This window comes from Labrus mixtus, chromosome 23 (genome assembly GCF_963584025.1).
Source record: "Labrus mixtus chromosome 23, fLabMix1.1, whole genome shotgun sequence".
In the NCBI taxonomy this organism is placed as follows: Eukaryota; Metazoa; Chordata; class Actinopteri; order Labriformes; family Labridae; genus Labrus; species Labrus mixtus.
Window position 1 is genome coordinate 14336243 of NC_083634.1, and position 22036 is coordinate 14358278.

General features: G+C 39.4%; 2 protein-coding genes and 1 long non-coding RNA gene across 5 annotated transcripts in view; 1 reads left to right on the top strand and 2 right to left on the bottom strand.

Annotated features, from left to right (window-relative positions):
- The window catches only part of plcb3 (phospholipase C, beta 3 (phosphatidylinositol-specific)), a 50598-nt gene extending 46619 nt beyond the window's left edge, over positions 1 to 3979 (top strand). The window contains exons 34-35 of the mRNA XM_061032067.1: positions 712 to 2041; positions 2077 to 3979. Coding sequence (XP_060888050.1) covers positions 712 to 1023 — 312 coding nt within the window. The 3' untranslated portion in view covers positions 1024 to 2041; positions 2077 to 3979. The remainder of the gene's footprint in view (positions 1 to 711; positions 2042 to 2076) is intronic.
- The window catches only part of LOC132958992 (uncharacterized), a 195624-nt gene that overhangs the window by 79150 nt on the left and 94438 nt on the right, over positions 1 to 22036 (bottom strand). The window lies entirely within an intron of this gene.
- slc8a4b (solute carrier family 8 member 4b) overlaps positions 18807 to 22036 on the bottom strand; it is a 97557-nt gene continuing 94327 nt past the window's right edge. For all 3 annotated transcript variants that reach the window (XM_061032069.1, XM_061032068.1, XM_061032070.1), the window contains one exon: positions 18807 to 20419. In XM_061032069.1, coding sequence (XP_060888052.1) covers positions 20040 to 20419 — 380 coding nt within the window. In that variant the 3' untranslated portion in view covers positions 18807 to 20039. The remainder of the gene's footprint in view (positions 20420 to 22036) is intronic.

Genomic DNA, 22036 nt, shown 5'->3' on the forward strand with positions numbered 1-22036 from the left:
TCTACAATGGGTGTAACACCAGAGTCCCACTGTCTGTGATGTTTTCAGAGTTTTCAGAGTCCTATCTTCACTTTGTTTACATCGCCGGGACGGCCGGCTGACTCCTCCCCTCGCGAATAAAAGTTGTTTAATTGAGGGACTAGAGAAAAGGAGAATAACATACTGTACTCACTGCTTAACTGTGTTTCTAGATCACGCTCATTTCAGGTAAATTTACATGCAGTGTGAAGATACGAGCACAATAAAGATCGCTAGCATTAGCATGCTAACACAACAATGCACCGCAAGTTGTTTTGTTTTCATGCTGGTGCTCAAGGGCGACATCTGCTGGATCAAAAAATCGCATATAAAGCCTTTAAAAAAGCCTTGTTTTTGTTAGGAGTACATTACCAGTATTTAAGAAATTACAATTTAAGATCATTATATTTTGATCCAAAGCACTTAAGTCCCCATACAACCTGATTATTATTGCAAGTAGTGGACTTTAGAACATTTAGTAGGTTATGTATATCTTAAAAACTGTTGAGTGAGTCACGCTAGCTGTTTGCCCTTCCTTCAAGTCTCAATGCTAAGCTAAGCTAATCACCTCGTGTTACTAGCAAAATACTCAGAAAGGAACCAAGCACAAGATTATTTTTTTGTTGCTTTCTTTTCGTTTCTTTTGCTTCAACAACTTTTTTTGAAGTTTTAATTTATTTTTTTAAACTCCAGCTCCGGTCTCAGCTGGAGAGAGAACTGGAGGAGGAGTGTGAGAGACTACCCGAGGAGATCTGCCAGCACCTGCACTTGGAGCTCCAGAACAAAGGTCTCCGAAAGGACGCCCTGTGCTCTTCTTTGTCCAATAACAGCAGCCCCAGCTCTGGCTCGGGCCCGCCCTCCAACTGCTCCACGCCCTCGTACCCGTCAACACCTAATCGCGTCACCTGGAACAGGAGCATGGACAATAGCACAGCCTCATTGGCCGATTCCACTTCCTCGTCCACCACCCCGGTCCTGTCGGAGGCGGAGATGTCGTTCAGTTAAAATCATTGCTTGTAAAAATCTAAATACATTCAACAGGGGTCTATAATGATTATACTGAGGGATAGTACTGATATTAATTATTAACTAATTTTATTCCTTTTTTTTTTTATTACAGACTGTTTTGTTCTTGTCTACAGAGCTTTATTGTTTTTACGTAGCTGTTTTTGTCAGATGACACATCATGCCTTTTATTGGAAGAAATCATAACCAAACTTTTTTCTTTTTTTTTTTTTTTTTTTTTACATTTTCTTTTGTCTTTGTTTTGCTTTTAATGTCATATCCTTGGATACTTTTTTTTTCTCCCTTATTTCCACTCTGGTTTTTCCACAACACAAGCTCCATGTTCACACTGTTTTCCCTAAAACTTTCTGTTTGTAAAAACTCAAACCTTCTTTTTTTCACACTTTTTTCCCGCGGGGTAAGAAATGGCTGCCTCACAAGCAATTACCATAGGGGTAAGATATTTTGATATTTTTTTGGTAGCACTAATTCACCAATGAGATTGTTTCTAGGGGGCGTCATGTCCTACTAATAGATGGGAAATAGTAAAAAGGAAATCCTTAAGGGTATGTATTAGTGCTGCAAATAAATGTCAATGTCACATTTTACCACTTTATCAAGTAAAAATGATCAAAGATAGAAAAGTCAAAATTCTGTATCAGGTAGGAACGTGAAGGGAAAGAGGGCTGATTTATAAGAGTAGAGGCGTTTAAGCTGCAGTTTTTAGCTGTAATGGCAGCAGCTGACCAGTAAGCGGTGCTGCAGCATTACCTTTTTTTTTTTATTTTTTTTTTTTATTTTTTTAAATGGATTTTTTCAGCTTTTCATTCATCTAGCTTGATTCTATCGACCTGAACCTGAACACACACTCGAGCACACAACCGTCGCAGAAGGAAGTGCAGGGTCATTGGTCAGTGTAACGGCCCTGACCTGTAACCTCCAATCAAAATCCAGCCAAGGTTGCATGAGGGGCGTTAACCAGACATCAATCTGTCCAGAAAGGACCGTCTCTCCGTGTGTGACTGCATATGCATGTATGTATGTATGCCTGAGGGTAAACAAGGGAGGTTTAAAGTAATATATTTTCTCACACAGACTTGTATGTTCTACTGAGGCGTTTATGAATGTTGCATCCAAACATTGAGGTATGTGTGCATGTTACACACATAGTCACAGCTTATTGGTTCCAAGGCTAAACAACTCTAAAATCCTCTTTGCATTCAATCTTACCCGACCACATACACACATTAAGAAAGAACCACAACATTGTACCACTATTGCAGATGACTTAACTCGGGGTATGGGTGTCAGTGTGTGTGTGTGTGTGGCCAGAAGTTAATCTCTTGATGAGACATCTGCTTTTTGGGGAGAGTAATACTTCCTGCTTAATGGAAAGAGCCTGCTAAGTGTGTGTGTGTGTATGTGTGTGTGTGTGTGAGAGGGTCCATGGAGCAGTTCGTTTGCCACTTTTGCTGCCTGGGGAAGGACTTAATACATTCTTTTTAAATAGAAACACCACTGTAGGAGAAGGTCTTTACACGATGATTTAAAGCTGCACTATGACATTTTAATTTAACACTGCACTCACATTCTTAGTCCAAATCGCCAAATGAGGCCAACGCATGAGGGTATTCCTTCCTCTTTTAACTCTAAACCTGTAGATTTTATTCCGTTTGACAAGTTTTTAATGTTTAAGCGTTAGCTAGTGTAATGTGGTTGACACCTTAAAATGCCACCACTTAGGTAAAAGTTAACCGTAAGTCTACAGAAGTCAGTTTTCTGATGCGTTAATTGAACTGAAGCCTCAAAATTCAGAGTTACCTCTTGATTTCATCCAGGGCTATTATATCGTGCTTTAAAAAAAACAGTGTTCTTGTTTCTAGAAAGATTAGGACACATGGAAACAGATAGTGTAAATGTCATTTAAGTGTGAATATGCTCTTTTAAATATGCCAAACAGGTCCCTCAGTTTTTTTTTCATACTATATTCTAGACAAAGCTTTTAATTCTGCATTAATGTGCACAATCTTAACGGTACTTTAATTTAAAATTCTGTGTTTATGTCAGTGCTGCCTCGCCCTATTTTTATCCATTACTGGAGATTTCTTTAAGGCAAAAATGTCAAGTTTTTTTTTTTTTTTTTCCTTGTCTTGCCGAAAGGTTAATGATGGCACTCTGTGTTTATGTGTTCTGTGTATATGTTTAGTTGAAGGTGACTTTTTACTACTGACCAAAAGTGCTGAAGAGGGACGGAGGTGGGGAGAAGTGGAGGAGGGTTGATGGAGGAGATGAGAATGAATTTTTCAAAAAGGGATTCCAACAACAGATATTTTTAGGTGAGATTCTTGTGTTGCCTTCTCACACCTCCCTCCTTCAAAGAGCGCTGGCTGCCTGTCTGTCTGAGAATTTCCCCATCGCGCACACAGCCTTTGTAAACTATCATCTGTTTCAATGACATTTTAACAACTTTTCTGTCTGTGGTTGTTTTAATCTATCCATTCATTCAATAATCTGAATGAAAGATCCCCACTTTGTTCACCTCTGGCTGTGCTGCACTCTTTGTCTGCATTATGTACACGTGTATGTTCTGCTTACCAAGTTCGGTCACTTTACAGTGTTAGTTTAAAACGTGGAGATGACATTGTAAGTGCCACCACTCTACTCAAATCAAAAGGTTTATTTTAGGAGTTTTGATACAGTCCTTGCAGGCTGTCTGGGTTTTCGACCCATGGCGGTCAAAGCCGATCCAAGTCCAGTGTTCAGTAGTTAATGTGACATTTGTAAGATCTGAACATTAATCACCAGGTACTCCGATGTTTTTCCATTCTTAACATCCCATATCAATGCAGTCCCTTTTCAAGTTTGAATGCACTTTTTTTTCCATTCTGTGTTTTTGTCGCCTGTTTTTGTCTTTTGTTCCTGTGACATGAACATCAATACAACCACTTCCAAATGATTATTGCATTTTTTGTGTAAAGCTCTGTCGGTTATTTTTTTTTACGAGTTATTGCAGCCGCTGAAAAAGGATGGTGGATCACAAGACAACTAAAAAAGAAAGGAGTTTTGTTTGCACACTGAGATTTATTTGGAAATACTCTATATATGATTTTCAACATAACAAGCTCTTTGTACTACATGAATTCATCATCCTTTCACACATTTTCGACCACTTACTGTCTATCAAAACCTGACTTTAGCTACAGATAATTATCACCGAACAATGCTTCATCTTAAGAAACACAAGGTCATTTCTACACAATACTGAGATTCAGTGTTATAAATGCAATCAACATTACTTTGAAGGATTGAACTGTTGGATTTATTTACATAAAACCGTGAGGATAGCAGGTCATATGTGTCTTATATAGAGTCTTTAATGTTCAGATTAGTCAAATATAGGTTAATGATCAAGGACTCCATGGCATTCTGGGTAGTTTCATGACCATAGACACCAGCTTGATCAATTAGTTGTTACTCTAAGAAAGTAAAAAGTGATCAAATTTCAACGACCTGTATCAACACTGGGCTAATAGACCTCAGTCGTGTGATTGGTACCAAAAAAACGTCCCCTTTCAGTATATGTACATTTTCACAATGCCGCCCTTTTCAATATTTTCCACCTAAATAATGAATTAATTGATCAAATGGCTTTAGATAACCTGAAACAGAATCACCTATAATGATTAAATTATCAAAATACTGTGAAATTCTAGGCCGATGTCTTTTGGTGTTTGTGCTGGTTTTATGTACCACTACTTTGCTTTTTTTTTGTGTATGTGAAGTCTTATGTTTATTTCCAGTTCAAACATTTTGTAAATGGGGTAAAAAAAAAAAAAAAAGAAGTTAATTTCATGCAAGCGATCTATCGGGACAAAGTTGGAAAAGTAGTTCACAGTTCATCAGCTAAAAAGCTTTTTTTTTTTGTCTGCTCGGGACCTAAAAACTAATAAGATAATGAAACGGGAAAGAATATTTGACCAATAGACGGCTTCTGTTACATGTGTAACAAGGAAACAGTTTGCTAACACATTTGCCATGTAACCTTTTAGGCGTAATATTATGTCTTTAACTAGCATAACTTGACATACTTGCTAACTATTAGCATGTGCAGCGTTCTCGTAGTGTTATCTATCAGTCATTGAGTGAATAGATCCCTTTGACTCACAATGTAAACCACCTAACACCAAAAGGCGGACATGTTTTCTCCTCTACTTTCTTAGATTCAGAACCTGAGAAAGAAAGAGAGACACAATCAGTATGCTAACGCCGTAAGCTAGTTTGCTTTCCCACCAGAATTGAGCCTGGGGGCTGCTTCTTGTCAGCCATGAGCTTTAACCTCTGTTATTTCTGTCCTGTTTATGCCCCAAAAACAAAAACAGAAAAAGGAATCATACTCTGTTTCAAACACAGCGACCTACCAACAGACACTCTGCTTAGTTCAGCATCACACACAGAAACACACGTTGACTTTACTCTTATTAGACATTTGGTGTGACGCGTCTCCCTCAGGCCCACCCTGGGGCCTCTGCCTGTCTTGTCTTCTCTCCCTCTCTTTTTCTTCCTCTCTCCACCACACTGTCCCATTTCCCCCTGGTTCATCCAATAATGAGACCGTCTTTTATCTCTGGACTCATTTAATAAGTAAAGGCAGCAGTATACTTAAGTAGTGATAGTAAAGGAAGCATGCGATACACATTAGATAAGATGTAAATGAAGTGTATATGACTGAAGGGAAGACTATATAATGATCCAGATGTAATAATTTATTGTTCCTTTATGATAAATATTATTATTCAGTAATAAACATAAATCGAGCTGGACTTCGGCTGGTTTGTTCAGTTTTTTTCTTCAGGTGAAGTTACACCATCCTCCTGCTCTTCTTCCCCTCGACTCTTTAAATCAGTGCAACGTTTACTCTGCTTTGGTTTCTTTGTCACGGATGAGGTTGTGTTTAGAGTGATTTTTTTCTTTCCCCAGCGTTGTCAGGCTTCCTCTGCACCCACCTTCCTACTCCCCGTTTGTGATAAGAACGTGTCCATTATTCAACACTTCTTGCTCTGTGAAATGTGTTTTGAGTTTATTGCAAGTGGCAGACTCCGTCTGGAGGCTTAGCTTTGCCTGCTTTTCACACATTTTAAAAAATTATAATTCTGAAACTGTTTGTGCAGAAAGTAGGATTAAAATGGGGTCAGCACCCTGGCTGTTCTGAACAGTCTGTGTCTTCAAAGATCTGTTCTATGACAGACGACAAATAAAAAAAACTGAGTTCAAAAAATAAAAAATGAAGACAAATTATTTACACAAATTTATTAAGATGTTTTTTCCCCCGTAATCAGCACATTTAAGAAAACACTGTAGTGCATAGTAGCCAGCACGCTCAAACAACAATGGATGTTGTATCCTATTCATACTTTACCAAGTTAGATGACGCGACTGGATTTCTACCTGCATCAGTCGGAAACTACAGCTTAGGTTATTCATAAAAATGCATTCATAAATATAGTGCTGAATAAGTAAAGAATGAATTGTGACATCATCACTTCTTGCAGGATTAACAATCGAAACATAGACACAATTTGGAACTAGAAAAGAGCCTTGACTTAAAAGAGCTGATCTTGTATGATTGAAGAAGACTCACATTGATGCATACTTGAACTGAACATTTGTATTATAGTAAAAGTGGCTTTTTGTTTCTATTTGTGTTTTTTTATTCTTTCTCCAGCTTCCTCTCGTTCGTTGCTTTGGCCCGTCCGGGGCAGCAGAAAGGTTGGTTTGAGAATATAATCCTTCACAGATCGCTGACTTCCTGTCACAAATCCTCTGTAATCAGCAACACAATGGAGCCTGAGAGGAGGCAACCGGTTCGGGAGATTATGCACATTTTTATCCGGACTCTGTATTATGTTCTGATTAGCACCTGCGTCATTTAAATACGTTCATAACCGCATAAACACTTTGTCACCTGGGAGAACAGTTCCAACTCCATCGCCTCCATTTGTCACAAAACCATAATTTTCCTGCTGAATTGAAACAATTTTCCTTTTTTTCCTACATCACGTGTTTTCATGTTGTTGAAACAAACTTCTTCTTCTGTAGCGCCCTATCCAAACACCCACCCAGGCTTTAATCCCACCAAGAAGAATTTCCCTGTCATCCTTCAGTCCTTCTTATTTCTCCCTTTTCTCATCTCTCTTACTTCCTGTCAATCTCATTTCTTCCCAAACTTTTTTTCTTTTTTTTTATCCCTCCTGCTTTTCAAACAGTCTTCTCCATCGTCTCCCTGCCGCAGCCCCTACTGTCAGCTCCCTTTGATAACATCTCCTTCTTTTTTATCCCTTTCTCTCTCTCTCTGTCATTTTAGCCCCCTCATCCTCTCACTCCGGTCTACATTTCTCTCTGTGTCCTCTCAGTACATCCACGCTGACACCGCTGTTTCTTTTATCCTTTCACAATTCTCTGAAGTGCTGTGGACATCCTCTCTCCCTCTCTAACATTAGTCACTCTTCTCTCACTGAACTCCCCTCTGAGTTTCTCTCGGCTTTTTCCTTTTTTCCTTCTTTTTTAATGAGGGCAATAAATATTGGATAAATATTAAATATTTGATCCGCTTTTTGACATTTTTGGAAGCCCTCTAAGCAGCGAAACCAACCCCATTAACTGAGCTGTAAGACAGTGCAGGTTACACTGCATGATGTATATGAACAGGTATTTGGATGCTTAATCAGAGGGTTAAACATCATCTGGAAAAGTGTTTTTAAATAGTACAAATGCATGCATAGTGTCAAATATGTGAGTCTTATTAGAAATCCACAAGAAGTCTAAGTGGGAGAAAACCTTCTTCACTTTTAGAAAAACAAGTTAAAACAGATTCTTTTGCTAATTAGACGTCTCTCAGGACCGTATGAGCGTAGCTTGTGTTTGATTGGCGGCCTGCTTGAGGTTGTCGAGGTCGATTGAGTCAGAATCAGAGAAGGACGCAGAATCACCGCCTACAAGTTATATTTATTTGAATCGGCTACTGAAGTGTAAGTTACAAAAACAGTGTTGCTGTTGCCGTCATAGTTAGCAGTTGCCACACAACGCAAGATAGTGGCTTTGAAGCCTTAGCGACTTCTACGTTCTTAAACGATGAGTGCGGTTGCCACAAAATACTCAAGGAACCTTTGTTTCTGTCTGTATTTCTTTCCATGTCTATAAATTGAACAGTAGGCTTCATGATTGTCCTCTTCTTCAGAAAAAAACCCAAGTGATTGTTGAATGCTAGTTAGATGTTGTTTGTAATAATAAAAAAAAAACAAGCAGAGCCAATTAACCAACTAAGAAGTGTCAGAGTCAGTTTAAGCGTGGAGACAAACATTTGGGCCCCAGAGACGAGAGGCGATCAATGTAGCGTGTCACTTCCTGTCTTCCTCCTCGTCCCACAGGAGAACTCGGTGTCAGCACCGACTCCGTCACTCCTTTCCCGCGCTTCAAACTGTTTATTACCGTCTGTCTGTTTGTCTCAGACTCTGTGCTAATTCACACTCCCGCCCCTCTTTTGGACTTCCTCCTCACACACTTTGTGGCTCTCCGTCTTTCTTTCTTTTTTTTTTTTCCCGTCTTCACCCACCTCCTTCTTGTTCCTTCTCTGCTCCTCGTTCTCTCCCTCAGGACCGCTGTGTTTACTCTCCGTCTCTCCGTCTCGTTCTCCTCCAGCGGAGAACGGAGACGTGTCTTGCCGTCGTGGTTACTGCCAGGTTGCTGTGGGAATAACAGCTGCCACTTTGTGTTGTTGAGAAACTGACAAAGAAGAACGGATTAAGCAGTGAAAACATGTGCATATCCCAAACCTCTTAATGGAAGCTTGGATTTATTTTAAAGACACAAATTGGACAGAGCAAGTGACAGAAGAGTCAACCTCCTCCATTGTCCACTTCTCCTAAAGTCTTTTAAATCAAATTAGGGAACAACGGAAGAGATGTTTGTTAGCCAACAAAGCATTAAGGCAGTGCTGGTCCCAGGTGTGTGTGTGTGTGTGTGTGTGTGTGTGTGTGTGTGTGTGTGTGTGTGTGTGTGTGTGTGTGTGTGTGTGTGTGTGTGTGTGTGTGTGTGTGTGTGTGTGTGTGTGTGTGTGTGTGTGTGTGTGTGTGTGTGTGTGTGTGCGCGCGCACAACATTTAAACAACCACTCCCCTCTGGCCAGTGCTATAAATACAATGGTGTTTCTCACGTTGCCAGGTTAGATAACAGCCAAAAACAGGCGGGTGAATGCTGAAATAATTAACAGTGATTAATGTCAAAAGTAACGCAGAAACAACTAAAGTTAGCAGTTTGACCTCGCCTCACTCTGAGAGCATTTTATAACAGACTGAACCTGTAGGTTTGCTAGAATTAACATGGACATGGAATTTGAGATGATATGAGGCATGAACCATTTAAACCAGTTAAGCATGAATGTGAGTTATGTCTGACCTAAAATACTTCCAGTAAAAAGGGCTGCTTTGAAAATTTAAAAGATAGGCAAATATCATAGAGTTATCATTTCAACAGACGGTTAATTAACACACGTCTTAAAGTCATTTATTCTAAAGAAAACTTAAAGAGAAAATAATATCGATGTAGTCCAGACCCTGCTCTTACTTTGTAAGATGGATTGCAGACAACCTGAGCAAGAGTACATCCCTTGCTGTACTTTAGAGAGCTTATTGAATTACAAGCCAAAATACCCGTCACCGTGTCTCCGTCACCAACACAGTCTGCACAAGAGTAAGGACGGTGGAGATATGTTAAAAAACGCTATTTGCAGATATTCAGAACAGACTTTTTGAAGTCTTCATGGCCTCAAGAACTCAAATTTACTGACAATGCAAAAAGTGGATGCTTTGGTGGTCTTTTTGATAAGACCCGTTACAAGAACTTAATTCAGTGAATTATTAATGTAATTAACTATTTAACTGCTATCAGACTGAACAACTGTATTAACTGATAAATGGTTTAAAAAGACACATTTTTCATGAACTGTGCCTCTGAACAGATATGTGTGCACTGTGATATATCCCCTCTGTGTGTACATTCATCAGTACAGGACTCTGGGATGCTTCATTGATATACGTTATGAGGGGAAGAAAACGAAGGGGGGAAAGAAAAGTTTAAAAAAAGGAGGTGAAGAAAATGAAGGGGGGAAAGAAAAGTAAAAAAAAAAAAAAGGTGAAGAAAATGAAAGGGGGAAAGAAAAGTTTAAAAAAAGGAGGTGAAGAAAATGAAAGGGGGAAAACAAAGTAAAAAAAAGGTGAAGAAAATGAAGGGGGGAAAGAAAAGTTTAAAAAATGAGGTGAAGAAAATGAAAGGGGGAAAGAAAAGTTTAAAAAAAGGAGGTGAAGAAAATGAAGGGGGAAAAGAAAAGTTAAAAAAAAGGAGGTGAAGAAAATGAAAGGGGGAAAGAAAAGTTTAAAAAATGAGGTGAAGAAAATGAAAGGGGGAAAGAAAAGTTTAAAAAAAGGAGGTGAAGAAAATGAAGGGGGAAAAGAAAAGTTAAAAAAAAGGAGGTGAAGAAAATGAAAGGGGGAAAGAAAAGTTTAAAAAAAGGAGGTGAAGAAAATGAAAGGGGGAAAACAAAGTAAAAAAAAGGTGAAGAAAATGAAGGGGGGAAAGAAAAGTAAAAAAAAAAAAGGTGAAGAAAATGAAAGGGGGAAAGAAAAGTTTAAAAAAAGGAGGTGAAGAAAATGAAGGGGGAAAAGAAAAGTTAAAAAAAAGGAGGTGAAGAAAATGAAAGGGGGAAAGAAAAGTTTAAAAAAAGGAGGTGAAGAAAATGAAAGGGGGAAAACAAAGTAAAAAAAAGGTGAAGAAAATGAAAGGGGGAAAGAAAAGTTTAAAAAAAGGAGGTGAAGAAAATGAAAGGGGGAAAGAAAAGTTTAAAAAAGGAGGTGAAGAAAATGAGAGGGGGAAAGAAAAGTTTAAAAAAAGGAGGTGAAGAAAATGAAAGGGGGAAAGAAAAGTTTAAAAAAAGGAGGTGAAGAAAATGAAAGGGGGAAAGAAAAGTTTAAAAAAAGGAGGTGAAGAAAATGAAGGGGGAAAGAAAAGTTTAAAAAAAGGAGGTGAAGAAAATGAAAGGGGGAAAGAAAAGTTTAAAAAATGAGGTGAAGAAAATGAAAGGGGGAAAGAAAAGTTTAAAAAAAGGAGGTGAAGAAAATGAAGGGGGAAAAGAAAAGTTAAAAAAAAGGAGGTGAAGAAAATGAAAGGGGGAAAGAAAAGTTTAAAAAATGAGGTGAAGAAAATGAAAGGGGGAAAGAAAAGTTTAAAAAAAGGAGGTGAAGAAAATGAAGGGGGAAAAGAAAAGTTAAAAAAAAGGAGGTGAAGAAAATGAAAGGGGGAAAGAAAAGTTTAAAAAAAGGAGGTGAAGAAAATGAAAGGGGGAAAACAAAGTAAAAAAAAGGTGAAGAAAATGAAGGGGGGAAAGAAAAGTAAAAAAAAAAAAGGTGAAGAAAATGAAAGGGGGAAAGAAAAGTTTAAAAAAAGGAGGTGAAGAAAATGAAGGGGGAAAAGAAAAGTTAAAAAAAAGGAGGTGAAGAAAATGAAAGGGGGAAAGAAAAGTTTAAAAAAAGGAGGTGAAGAAAATGAAAGGGGGAAAACAAAGTAAAAAAAAGGTGAAGAAAATGAAAGGGGGAAAGAAAAGTTTAAAAAAAGGAGGTGAAGAAAATGAAAGGGGGAAAGAAAAGTTTAAAAAAGGAGGTGAAGAAAATGAGAGGGGGAAAGAAAAGTTTAAAAAAAGGAGGTGAAGAAAATGAAAGGGGGAAAGAAAAGTTTAAAAAAAGGAGGTGAAGAAAATGAAAGGGGGAAAGAAAAGTTTAAAAAAAGGAGGTGAAGAAAATGAAGGGGGAAAGAAAAGTTTAAAAAAAGGAGGTGAAGAAAATGAAAGGGGGAAAGAAAAGTTTAAAAAATGAGGTGAAGAAAATGAAGGGGGAAAGAAAAGTTTAAAAAAAGGAGGTGAAGAAAATGAAAGGGGGAAAGAAAAGTTAAACAAAAGGAGGTGAAGAAAATGAAAGGGGGAAAGAAAAGTTTAAAAAATGAGGTGAAGAAAATGAAGGGGGAAAGAAAAGTTTAAAAAAAGGAGGTGAAGAAAATGAAAGGGGGAAAGAAAAGTTAAACAAAAGGAGGTGAAGAAAATGAAAGGGGGAAAGAAAAGTTAAACAAAAGGAGGTGAAGAAAATGAAAGGGGGAAAGAAAAGTTAAACAAAAGGAGGTGAAGAAAATGAAAGGGGGATACAAAGTTAAAAAAAGGAGGTGAAGAAAATGAAAGGGGGAAAGAAAAGTTTAAAAAAATGAGGTGAAGAAAATGAAAGGGGGAAAGAAAAGTTAAACAAAAGGAGGTGAAGAAAATGAAGGGGGAAAACAAAGTTAAAAAAAGGAGGTGAAGAAAATGAAAGGGGGAAAGAAAAGTTTAAAAAAATGAGGTGAAGAAAATGAAGGGGGAAAACAAAGTTCAAAAAAGGAGGTGAAGAAAATGAAAGGGGGAACATATGCATGTTAACAAACTGACATTAGCATTGAGCCTAAAGCAAATATGAAGTGCGTCCTAAAGTTCAGCTAAATCGAATTTAAGGGTTTAACTGTCAAATTCAGATCAATCAAGTGGCTTTGGTCTCATTTTAAAAACAACTTTGGCATGAGATCCAATCTTTTATTTTTCAGACAGTGATACTCTCCACTGTTTGGAAGAGTGGTGATAAAATATAAGAGTCACAGGCCATCTTAGCTAACTGAATTTAATATGTTTTAGCGAAAACAAAGGAAGGTATTTGTCATGTATGAGGTTTATTTATCAGCATCTCAACCTCCACGAGTGATCTGTGGCTCAGGAGATCGTTCAACTCCTGTTATGTATCTTAGCCAATTCAAGCATCCATTAATACTTACTTCTTTCCCATTTTCATTTAGCTACCATTCTGTATATGTGTATGAATGTAGGGAATTGGACAATGATAATAATTCCCCGCTTTTGAATTGTGGTGCTTAAAAACAAAAAGGTTTCCTGAAAATAAGAATATAAAGTAAGGCTGTGGCTGATTAACTAGCAGCTATAATCAGTTTATACTAAATATGATTACTGCAGATCATTAGCTAAATTGATAGGCATTTAGAGAAGTGAGCATCTTCATTTGAATAATCTCCTCAGCCTTAATGAGTGAAGACTTCTCCATCGTCCCTTTAACAGAAAGAAACAGACACTGCTGAGCATTTGCCAGTCAAGTTTATTTCATCTTTGAGAGAAAAAAAAGAACAAAAGAAAAGTTTGGTCTTCGTAAACATCTACAACATTTTTCATGTCATATCATTTTTCAGCTTTTAAAAATACTTTACTCTTTACTACCACGTTTCCAACATCAACACTGTTTTCAGAATGAGTTTAATTCATGCAGCGACACACTCAAGGACGGAATGATCGAAAGAAATGAACGCATCCACTCACACTCACTCTCTTCCACTTTCATTCACAATAAAAAGGATAAGAGCACACTGAAAATGTTTACTATGCTAATTTGTTCGTTTCTGAGGACTTTTTTTTTATAGAAAACAAATCACCATAACAACACAAAACAATGGAAACAAATGCAACAAAAATATACAATATAATCATAATGATCAGAAAATTAATGAAAAAAAAACACACCAGATATTTATATCAAAAGCACTTTGTGACATCATAAATAGGGCTATATGATATATTAACAAAATGAAGAGTAGAAATGGATTAAATATATAAATATCTATGTGGTAGTGGCCAATAGCAGAGTGAGACAAGGAAAGAAAAGAAACACAGCTGACTATATAGTGGCTAATAAACAGAAGTCTCAGGGTGTCAGATTCACTTTTTCTCTCTCAAACACAGACACAAATCTGGGCTGCAAATCCAAATCTGCAAATGTGACAAAAGTACGAACACTGAGTTGTATGGAAATACTGATTATTAACTTGTAGTATGAATGTTGTGTTGAAAGAACAAAACCTTTAAGTGTGTCTGAACGTTAACCGAAGCAGCCATCACCAATGAACAGTTTTGCATTTTACTGTGAAGTATGGAGCTGAGGAGCATAACCTTTTAAAGGCAATAGGTAGATAATTTAACTACGTCATTAAAAAGAGATAGGGGAATACTTTTGAGGGACTTCAACTCACAACCTTTTTAAAAAAAATAAAAATCCATATTTATCAGGGGCGTGACCAGAGCTGTGGCCAGGGGTGTCAAGGCCCCCCTTAGAAATAATGATTAGCCACCCCAAAATTCCTAAATTGCAAATTATCTTGTTAATTATCTGTCGCGACAAAAACATTGCAAGTTAGTGGGCTGGAGTTTACACGCACCTTTTAAGCACTTTAAATTGTGAAATTGAAGATACAATGATTTCAGCGTCATTAAAAAAGTTTCGCTAATGTTGCCATTGTCTCGTTTTGCATAACAAGCTGTGATAATAATGAATAATTTCATACATTTATGTGTGTGAGTTTGTGCACATATCACACTTCAGGCCACCCCTGGATAAGTCAGCGTCGCAGTTGGGCCACCCCAGTCCAAAAAAAAAGTCTGGACACGCCCCTGATGTTTGTTCAAGGGTCTGAAATCTAACACTACAGCTTTACACTGACGACCCATCACTCGTGTGTGTGTGTGTGTGAAGATTTGAAACAAGAGGACACAAAGTTAGAGATATCAACGTCATTAGAAATATTATATAAATAGAAATAGAATTACCGTTACAGCCAGCCTCCAAGTTCAACCCAACAGAAATAATTTAACAACTAATTTATTCATGTCAAACTCAGGAGAGAAGATAACTTTGCCTGTATACACTCCTTGCACACACTCATGCACGCGTACAACAAGTCAAACAAGCAACCCGTGTTCTGACTCAAAGGAAATAATTATGTTTTAGTCTACGTCTCAGTCCCTCCCCAAACCCCCCATTATCGATACACAGAAGAGATTAAAATGTGACTCGAGTCAGCGTGTGTGTGTGTGTGTGTGTGGGCGGGCAGAGTACTTGATTGATTCTCATATTGAGCGTATGAGACCCTGAATGTTTATTACATGTGTATATATTGAAACTGATGTGTGTGTGTCTGCGTCTAGACTCTAGACAGCCAATCAGAGAATTTGGAGTCAACAACTTTAATCCATTACTCACATACTGCTCTTTCAGAAACAGCTATCCCTCTCAGTGACACACACTCGCAGGCAGGCACACACAAGGGCGGGACAGAAATTATAGGCATTTTTTAAAATTAATTTTTTTTTTTACAGTGGGTCAGGTTGGCATTCTTATTCATTAATCTACGTATGAGACTCGTCCAGGGACACACGGGGCGAGCCCTTATAAGGAGATTACAACACCAACCGACACACACACACACACACACAAGCACACTCACACAAAGGCACAAACAGGCATGCAGATCTACACACAATGGAAACACATGCAAACAAGGGGAGGCACAAGGAACATTAAGGAAAAAAGAAGTGTTGGAAAAAAAAAAAAAAAAAAAAAGTAACAGGAGGTCAGCGATATGTGATAAAGTTCACCCGCAGAGAGGGAAAAAGGTAAAGAAAATGCATATTGTCACGTTGACTAGAAGAAGGGCCAGCAGACAAAATGAGAAGCGTCAAAAGGGTGACACGCGCGCAATGTCACACACAACGGCAACAGTCAAGAAGACAACTGCTTACAGAGCGGTGGTCGCTAAGCAACAGGCAAAAGACTAAAAATATGGCTGCATTTCTTCACTCACTTATAGAAAGCATGCACACACACATAGGCAGGCGGACACACACACACACACACACACACACACCCGTCCTCCAGCAAGGCTTATCAACCCTTTTAAAGCCTACATTTCTAAATCGGTCCCTGTATTCTTGTGTTCCTGTGGCGTCAGCAGCACTATTATCCTGCCCACTCATTCTTAAACTGGCAACTGTTACAGAGCTCATTGATAAAAAAAAAAAACGTTTGACCCGACATGCATCCTGGTGTCACAGCAGGCCAGGAACCGTTCAAAAGCACTCCAGTTAAGTCAATACTGGCAAGTGGCTGACGAGCTTTTTATGTCGGGTGATCTCCCGTCTCTTAAGAGATCTTTTCATGATTAGTATGAAACCTTTAAGTTTCCAGTAATTTTAGCCACGATTAGCTCTTGGACATTATATTTTATATATTTTTTTGTAAGTTTCAAAAGACCCCAAACTTGTTTGATAGATAGACATGAAATTCTGTACAAACATTCCTGTTACCAAGACGATGACCCCAGTGACTGCCGGATTATTCCCAATGTAAACTTAACGGTTTGGAGTGAAACAGAATATTGAATGTCTTGCCCTGAAACGTCGTACATTCATGTTATCTTTATAACAAATTCCAATCGTTCTACTAATTTCTTCACTTTTCATATAGAAGAGAAATTTCAATTTACGAGATGACGTTCTGGATCGTCTCCACCGTACTTTTCGTGGTGAGTGCTTTAGTGCTAGTGTTTGGAGCCCATTAAGAAATGTTAGCTTAACGAAAGCAGAGGCAGGAAACTTAATATTGTCACTGCTATACCTGCTGTGACAATGCTAGATAGCATGGCAAAGTCGACATGTGGTGGCCAAAATATAATATAAAAAAACACAATTCATTCAGCAAAGATGGAGATCTCAAATTTCCGACATGGAGGAAATAAAATGTATAAGCAACAGCTAAGTTCTTGAATTTTTCCTCTTTGGGGGGGGGGGGGTAGGGGGGGTAAATGATCTCTGCACTTTTAAAATCCTGGTTACGGCACTGCAAGCACATTATGACATTACATGCAGAAATGTCTCTGAGCTGGTCGCTACATCTCTCTTCAGGGCGGCTCCTGTGCGAGGTGGAACATACCTCGGGCATACCATCATGCCTAATTTCTTAACACGAATGTAAAAATATTTGCAGCCAAGAAATATTCTAAAACGTCTAAAACCAGGGAACACCAGTTGTTGCAGAAATCAGCGACGCTTTCAGCGTTGTTTCACTGACTTTCTACCGTCACAGTTTATAATATAACACTTGTCTTTTCCTTTACAGCTGTCAAAAATGTAAGGTATTTGTTTGGCATTTAAAGAGTCACATTTGAAAGAAGGTTGGGGGGGGGGGGGGGGGGGGGGGGGGGATATTGGCATTTTACTCAGCTCCAAATAACCACTTATCTCCCATTTGTACTAGCATTCACCTTTGGAAGGGATTGCTTTTGTTTAGCCCGGTAACGTCTGAGCTGGCTGTGCGTTTCCAAAGGGATGAGAGCAGTGGGTAATTTGTCCATATTTAACAAAGCGGACGGTGGGCAGGTAAATTGTTGTTTTCAGTCCCTTTTTTTCCCTCCTCTCAGTGAACGGAGGTAAAAAACACAAGAGTTTAATTATTGTTTTCTCTGGAGATTTTCTTTGAAGACCACAAAAAAAAAGCATTTTGGGCAGTTAGCGGAGGAGGGGGGGGGGGGGGGGGGGGGGATGTTTGCAGAGTTTTTCTCTCTATGCTGTTGTTAACAAGAGGAATGCATTTAACAATCATTTGCCCTGACAAGCCGTATGCCAGTCCTTCTGTCAAGCTTCAAAGCGGCCACAGGGCACAGCAGGGGTGTTACCACGGACATAATGTAAACCTGGATGCCACACGTCAACAACACACAATGAGAAAAAAAAAAAAGGTCGATTTCAGATGCTGTGTGGCAAAATAGTCTCTTCTTAAACGTTTCATAAATCTTACTTTCAGTATCACTCACACCATGCCCGAATCAGCAGACTTCACAGAAAAACAAAAATATAGCACAGCTTTTGATACAGGCTCAGTCCCATAAATAATACCAATGGTTACTCACATTTTTCTGTAGTGTGTGAACACATTAAGGAATTTCATTTTGCAGGGTTTTCTTCTTTTTTTTTTCAAACTAGAACTGGCAGCTCACGGGACTTGTACGAGTTAAAACTGCACACTTCAAATGGACTGTAATCCGTGACAGTGTTCTTCTATGAAATCTTTGGATAACAGAAGACTTGTGATTTTTTTGTTTGTTTTGTTCTCGTTACGACTACAAAGAAACATCGCAAACATTACAACTTCTGCTGAACCGGTTATGTGATATTTCAGAGCTGCCGTACGTTTTCCCCTCGGAGCAATCCGACTTTTTCTCCCCCCGTCTGTGAGTCGCCACCGCTTTTTGTGTTCGTCATCAGCCGACCGTCTTCCTTGTGATGGATTTCTTTAAAAGGTTTTCTTGAACTGTGTTTCAGAGAAAATGGGCACACGGAGCCTCCATGCTTCCGAGCTCTTTCCTCCTCCAGGGGTTTTCTCCTTACAAAGAGGGGGACTTCACTTAAGCTATATATCAGAGTTTTCTCACACACATCAATCAAAGTTTTTTTATATTATAATGTACAATTAGAAACACTGGATATGTTCGTCGTTCTGATTTGTCAAAACACTGACAGGTCCGATCCTTCATTCTGATTGGTCCTTTAATTGTCCTGTTTGTTTATTCTTCTTGGCGTTGCATCCTCTTCTCCGCTCGCTCATGTGTTTCTTTCCCAGCGTTTGAACGCGCCTTTTCGAGTGTAAACAGTGTACCTCACAATGTACCTCACAATGTGCAGTGCTTGTTGGCACCGCTTATTCAACATTATTTCCAAGTTTCTCACAGCAGCTGCTAATCCAACATCTTGATCTCACATCCAATCTGCTTTAACTTCCTCTGTCTCCATCTCTTTACACTATTTATATATATATGTCTTTTTTCCTTTTTTTTTTTTTTTTTTTTACAATTGCACGGTAACAACATCAACACGTGACGCCATTGAAAAGTTTAGAAAAAAAAAAAAAGGAGAGGGTGTTCGTCCTCCTGTTCATTGGCAAAATAAAGAAAAAAGGGGGCGGGCTTTGGGATTGGCTCGATTGAGAGAGGGTCGTGGTGACTACTGCAATTATCACAACTTTCAGACAGTTTCCTACAGGTGGGTTACAGTAAGGCAAAGGGGGGGGGGAGGGGGGGGAGGGGGGGAGTGTGTACAGTCTGTGGAGTGTTTGGAGGAAAGGTAGTGGACGGTACGTGTGTGTTTGCGGCTTCTCGTAGGATGAAAGGATGATTTTTGCACAGTGTATTCAAGAAGAGAAGAAGAAGAAAAAAAAAAAAGATCGAGACGAAGAGGTTGTCCGTTTTTATCTCGCCTGCCTGCACGATCACAAGTTAGTGAGTGTTCGTCCTCCGCAGATTCACCTGAGGGCCCCAAAGTGTGCGTTTATGTGAGTGCAATTGGGGGAAATGAGTTAAAAGTCTTTTGATATTTATTATACAGAGTTCAGTTGGTAGAATAGGAGAAACCAATGTCCTCGCTCTGTGAAAACAGAGAGTGAGAGAGAGAGAGAGAGAGAGAGAGAGAGAGAGAGAGAGAGAGAGGGAGGAGGTGCCCATCTATTCCTCTTCTTTTACTCCATGACTTTACTGTATGCAGACTCTCTCAAAGTTTGTTGCCTCCAACTTCCTCTCTCAACTTTTCAACTTTTTAACCCCTTTTCCCTTTGTTCACACGTTCAGAGGTCTGCTGATTGGCTAACAGCTCTCCTTGCTGTCTTCATCCTCTCCTATCCTAAATGTTTGGCAGTAAACTGGAACTACATAAAAGCACTCTTTAAAAAAAAAAAAAACCTGCTTTGCAATTTTATCTTCCCAGCTTTATGTTCATGAATTCTTAATATAGACTCTCTTATTCTTCTTCCTCTTCACTGGATAAAGTTAACTTTACATATAGTTAGAGATTGATAGATTTTCATTATGGTTCTGTTTCAGAAAAAATAAATAAATGTCCGTCTGAGACATTTGTAACAAGAAGAAAATGAAAGATATGCAGACTCTGTTTAAATATTAGAATCTGCCCATTTCCCTCCACTTTGTACTTCTGTGTTTCCACCTCACACTCCATCCCTCTCTCTCTTTCTTCCTGTTGGCAGTGTCTCTCGCCCCCTCCCCGCTCCTCTCCTTTTAAAACACTGGCAGGTGGCAGTAGGCCTCCAGCGACGCCAGCAGGATGTAAAGCAGCCACAGGGAGATGAACATCATCGACGTGATCATCTTGCAAGTCCGCGGCCCGCCGAGCTCGCCGCCGGCCACCGTCGCCCGCCGCCGATACAGCAGCGTGAGCACGCACACGACGGCCAGGATGGTGAAGAGGGTGACGGAGAAGGCCAGGTTGCCCGGGTCCACCTTGAACGGCATGCCCTTGGAGCGCCAGACGACCGCAGCGATGGTCCAGGCCACCCCGATGCCGAGGAAGACGTTCACGGCGTTTGAGCCGGTCACGTTTCCGATGGAGGCGTCGGCGTATTGGTCCTGGATAGCAGCAACCTTGCTGGCGAATGTGTCTGGATGAGAGACAGAAAATATATGGATCATGCGCCAGCAATATATAAACACATCTTCTTAATCTTAACCCTTAATCTGTCCGACGATGGGTCAGTATGCGTCGTGCTCACTCTCCTTTTGTTGAGACGAAGGGAAACACAAAAAATGGTAAAGAAGCTTAAAAGCAAAACCTGCTAAGCTTTGAAAAACGAGCTCAGAATAATAAGTAAACAAGTCCTGATAAAGCTCCTGTGGCTGCAGCAATACACTCCTTTCGGCAGTTCTTATGTTACACATTAAACGATCAGATTTGTTATAAGCCTGCGGTAGCTAGAGGCGAGCTAACAAGCCAGCTGATAACCTCAGATAGCGTTCCTGTTCCTCTAGCAAAAATCCTTGTGTTTACTTTCATTTTACCGAAGGCGAATACATTTTAGATTATTTAAATCAACTTGCATTGTAACCGCTTGGATGCTTTACTAATATGAAGCCTTCGTTGTTTTGCGCTCACTAAATCTCAGGTGCAAAGTGTTGTCTGTCAGTTACATCTTAAATACAACACAGTCTTATTTTTTTAAGAACATTTTCTGTAATCCACAGCTGTAAATTGGTTTTCTTACCAAACAGAACAGATGTAGTTGATGCTGTATAATGCTGTATGTATGCGTGAGTGGAGCCTTAGATGCTTAACATTTGGAGGGAGCGGTGTAACATGTGCAGACTCGACAACTGGGCTGCCATGAAACACCGGGGCTGCCAGTTTCTGCACGCCTGTCTTGGCTTATTTCTATTTTTAGACATGCTGGTGAGATGAGCCTCAATTCTCATTTGAGCGTCAGCCAGATTTGTGGAAAATTCATATCCCAACATGCAAAAAAAAAAAAGCCTCCAAACTTTCTTGGGGAGGGAGGGAGGGGGGGGGGAGTAAATTGTAATCCTGTTTGTTACAGACCACACAAAAAGAAATGAAAAGTTTGTGCTTGTACACACACGGAGCGGATGAGATGGCGGGCTAGAATCTAAGTCATGAAACTGCACATTTCATGCTGGTACACAAACATACTGCTAGCTAATGCTGGCAACACAGTAGATCAGACTTAGATAATGAGACTCAGTGCCACACACTACCTTTACTTTCCTGATTATAACGACCTCCTTAGAGACCCAAACTACACAACATGTGTACTGTTTTTTCTTAAAGTGACAGAAACAATATGATGCATTTTTCTAGACCTCGTAATGTTGCCTGTATCTGATCTTTTACTGCAAACACATCTGGAGAGGCCCTCTACATTTGCAGCTACAGGAACACGTTGAGTTAACAGGACCGTGGATTCACCCTTTTGTATTTGACACGAGTCAGACCCCCTCCTCGCACTTCCAGCCCCCTCTGCACAGGCTTACACTCCACAACAGTCTACTACTGAGCACATGAACTGATTCTGTGAGCCAAGCCCAGAAATGGCAATTTAAATGAGCATTACTGCAAGTTATTACTGCAACGCTTCAGCTTCCAGTAGCCTGAAAATTGCTTTGGCATGATTGATATGTCATTAAAAACTGTTTGGTGCAAAATAACCCCAAACATGCCAAATCAGAATTGAAATGAGTTTGCTGTTAGAACAGATAGTGCATGA